This window comes from Phanerochaete carnosa (assembly GCF_000300595.1).
Source record: "Phanerochaete carnosa HHB-10118-sp unplaced genomic scaffold PHACAscaffold_173, whole genome shotgun sequence".
NCBI classification, from domain to species: domain Eukaryota; kingdom Fungi; phylum Basidiomycota; class Agaricomycetes; order Polyporales; family Phanerochaetaceae; genus Phanerochaete; species Phanerochaete carnosa.
In genome coordinates, this window is record NW_006767800.1 from 1 (window position 1) to 3061 (window position 3061).

The 3061-nt window shown below is 54.0% G+C and overlaps 1 protein-coding gene across 1 annotated transcript; it reads right to left on the reverse strand.

Moving 5' to 3' along the window:
• Nucleotides 1–749: 749 nt before the first annotated feature.
• On the reverse strand, nt 750–2973 carry PHACADRAFT_202227 (uncharacterized protein; the record flags this gene model as incomplete). Its single annotated transcript, XM_007402464.1, has 3 exons — nt 750–995; nt 1324–2063; nt 2115–2973. 3 exons carry the CDS (start codon nt 2971–2973, stop codon nt 750–752), a joined length of 1845 nt encoding a protein of 614 aa, XP_007402526.1.
• Between the last annotated feature and the right edge of the window lie 88 nt (nt 2974–3061).

Consider the following 3061-nt stretch of genomic DNA (forward strand, 5'->3'; position numbering starts at 1 on the left):
AATGGACATGGCAGACTATAGTTTCAGCAACCATAAAAGGTAATTTNTTACATACATTTTATGAGCACCTTAATTATACCTGCTCGAGACATTTTTAAGAGTATTTCAGGACTATCATCAGTTTTTTGGTCTGTTAAATTTCCGAATCTCCGAAAGCGCTTGTTCCTGATGTCCTGAAATGTATTACAAAGCCATCAGTAATGATGGCTTTCCCGGCAATTTCCGGGACACTCATATGACCAGTACAGCCTGCCTAACTGGGATGTTTCAGGTTTATTTCAAAGCGCGTGACAGACAGCCTTTTCTGACAAGAGAAATTGCCTCAAAAGTGACAGAAAAGTGAGCATTTCAGCACTCGGGAAAGTTGCTGGAAAGTCTCCCGAAATGTTACATTTCGGATGCCTTGTCTGGGACATTTCGGGCCCCCTGAAATCTGGGAATGCCCGTAGTGTGACGAGGCAGAGGTGATATGAGCGCGTCTGATGCGTTGATGCGTGCTTGTCGGTGATGCGTTCTCAAGGTGTTAGCGCGCGGCTAGGACTTGTAAACTGGCTTCAATGCGCCGACGACGTTTGGAGGGTCGTATAAACGTGGAATAAATTGGGGAAAATGGAAATAAAATAGGAGGCCGGGGCTACGCCCACGACAATGAGGGTCCTAAAACGGGGAGGGATCAATTTTTCGGCACGAGACGAGTCGTGAATAACCGAGATCTTCACGTCCGCGGTAGTACTGAGTTCGCCGGACTCTCAGTCGGACAGAAAGCTCACGATCTTGCTCTCGAGCTTCGTCCCGGAGGCGTCAGGGTCCGTCGTCAGCATGCACCACAGCGCGACCCACAGAAGAGACTCCCAGTCGTGTCGCAGGCGGTGAGCGATTTGAAGCTCGATACGGCCGGGCTTGGCTACGGTTAGGGGAATATCCATGTCCTGCAGTATTTCGATGGCCATGAACGGTAGTGTGCCGGTAGTCATGTGTGACTTGTAGCCTGAGGCCTAATAAGAAACCGCCACCGTCAGGCGGCGGCGCCGCAGGTGAAACTTGCGCAGAAACCAGCAACCAACCAACTGTGATGCGTGACGTTGCTACCATACGTTCCTCTACAGTATGTGCCAGAATTGGGGTGCTCAATCTTCGATCTCACAGGCTAGCAATGGCCTGATTGTGATCGCTAAGCGTACGGTCCCGAAATGCTCTACTCTGGAGAACCGAGCAGCTGATGCGCTCTTCGTACTAGTTACATTCGTGTGATTCTTATACAGCGAACTCTGCAGTATCGACACCAACTAGATCATATAGAAGCTACCATTCGATGACCCGTACTCCGCTCTTGAGTATATCCGGGCAATCCTCAGAGAGATCTTCCTCTTCTTCCTCCTCCTCTTCTTCCTCTTCCTCGCCAGATACTTCTTCAGAAGCATGCAGCGCCTCCTTCAGTTTCTCCAAGGTAATGGTTCCATTCAATGTCTCTCTATCCGCGCTAATAATCTCCTTACGAGATAAGCGCCGCTGGTTGCTAACGACGTCGTAGCCATCCCGGACGACGCGGCACCATCGTTTTAACCACGGGATAAGGCCTCTGAAACGGGAAGGGACGAGTTTTTCAGCACGAGTCGAGTTGTAGATGACCGACGTTTTTACGTCCGCGATTGTGCTGAGTTCGCCGGACTCCCAGTCGGACAGAAAGCTCACGATCTTGCTCTCGAGCTCCGTCCCTGAGACGTCGGAGTCCATCGTCAGCATGCACCACAGCGCGACCCACAGAAGAGACTCCCAGTCGTGTCGCAGGCGGTGAGCGATTTGGAGCTCGATACGGCGGGATTTGGCAACCGGCAGAGGGGTGTCCATGTCCTGCAAGATCTCGATAGCCATGAAAGGCAGTGTGCCAGTGCGGTGCTTAGAGGACGCCGGATGGAGCCGCGTGCCGTTGTCCTGGACGAAGGTCGCGAGATCGAAGTCGTTAAGGATGAAGAATGGTTTGTGGTTGCGCATCTCGATCATGATGTTGTTCGGGCTCACGTCGCGATGGACGATTTTGGCTTTGTGGCGCAGGTCATGGAGGCCTGCGCGGCACGGTCAGCCACCAGGCAGCGAAAGCGGATCAGTTTGCTTACATTCCATCATCTGGTCGACCATGAGCCGGATATACTCGGGAGCGTCAGAGGACTCCGCAAGGAACTGTTGCAACGGAAGATACTGTGTGTAAACTATCGCTCGCAGGATTCGATCTTCGAATATCTCGCTGTGGCCCGGATCCCTCTTGAGAAACACGCTGCGGATGCCGTCAGACAGAGACCAGAGATCCATCGAGGAGTGAAGCTCCGGTAAATGATCCACGCCAGCTCCCAAGGCCGCAGTAAGGAAGTCTTGCTCGGGCTTCCTGCCCTTCGCCTGCTGCGACAGCTTCACAATCACCGCCCTGCCCTTCTTCCGTCCGACGGCAACACTCGTCGTCGCAGTGTACACAGTCGTGTGGCGGCCTACCAAGGCATACTGGCAGAACAGAGGCTTGTCGAGCGTCACCACCATCTGCGGCTGCCGTGCCCTGCGCTTGTTGGGCAGCGGCATCTTGATCGTATACCCAGTGAGGTTGGCGGGAGGAAAATTCGCCGGATACTTGGATCCCTTGGGAGGAGTGACGCCTTGCATGACACCCAGCCGTGTCGCGTCGCAACAGGCGATGGCGACCACGATGGCCGCTACCTCTTCGAACTGGTCCACCAGGGATAGTGACTGCGAGTCGTCGGTCCTGACGATGCCGAAAGAGTCATAGAACCAGAAGGAGATCTTGTCGCTCTTGAACATCGAGCCGATGCTGTGCGTACGAGTGCCGTTGGTGGAAGACATGACTTCGAGCGCATAGCTTGCGGCCTGGTAGTGTGCGTCTGTGGCGACGGATTTCCCGGCACCGGGGGACTGTCCCGAGCTCGGGTCAAGTTTTGGCTTCTTTGCGGCGGACACTTCGGCGTCCATCTCGTCTAGCAGCCGCTTGCGACCGACTTTCCTCGTATTCAATGCGACGTTGTCCTTGACGACCTGCAAAGGGGAATCAGTCTCGGGG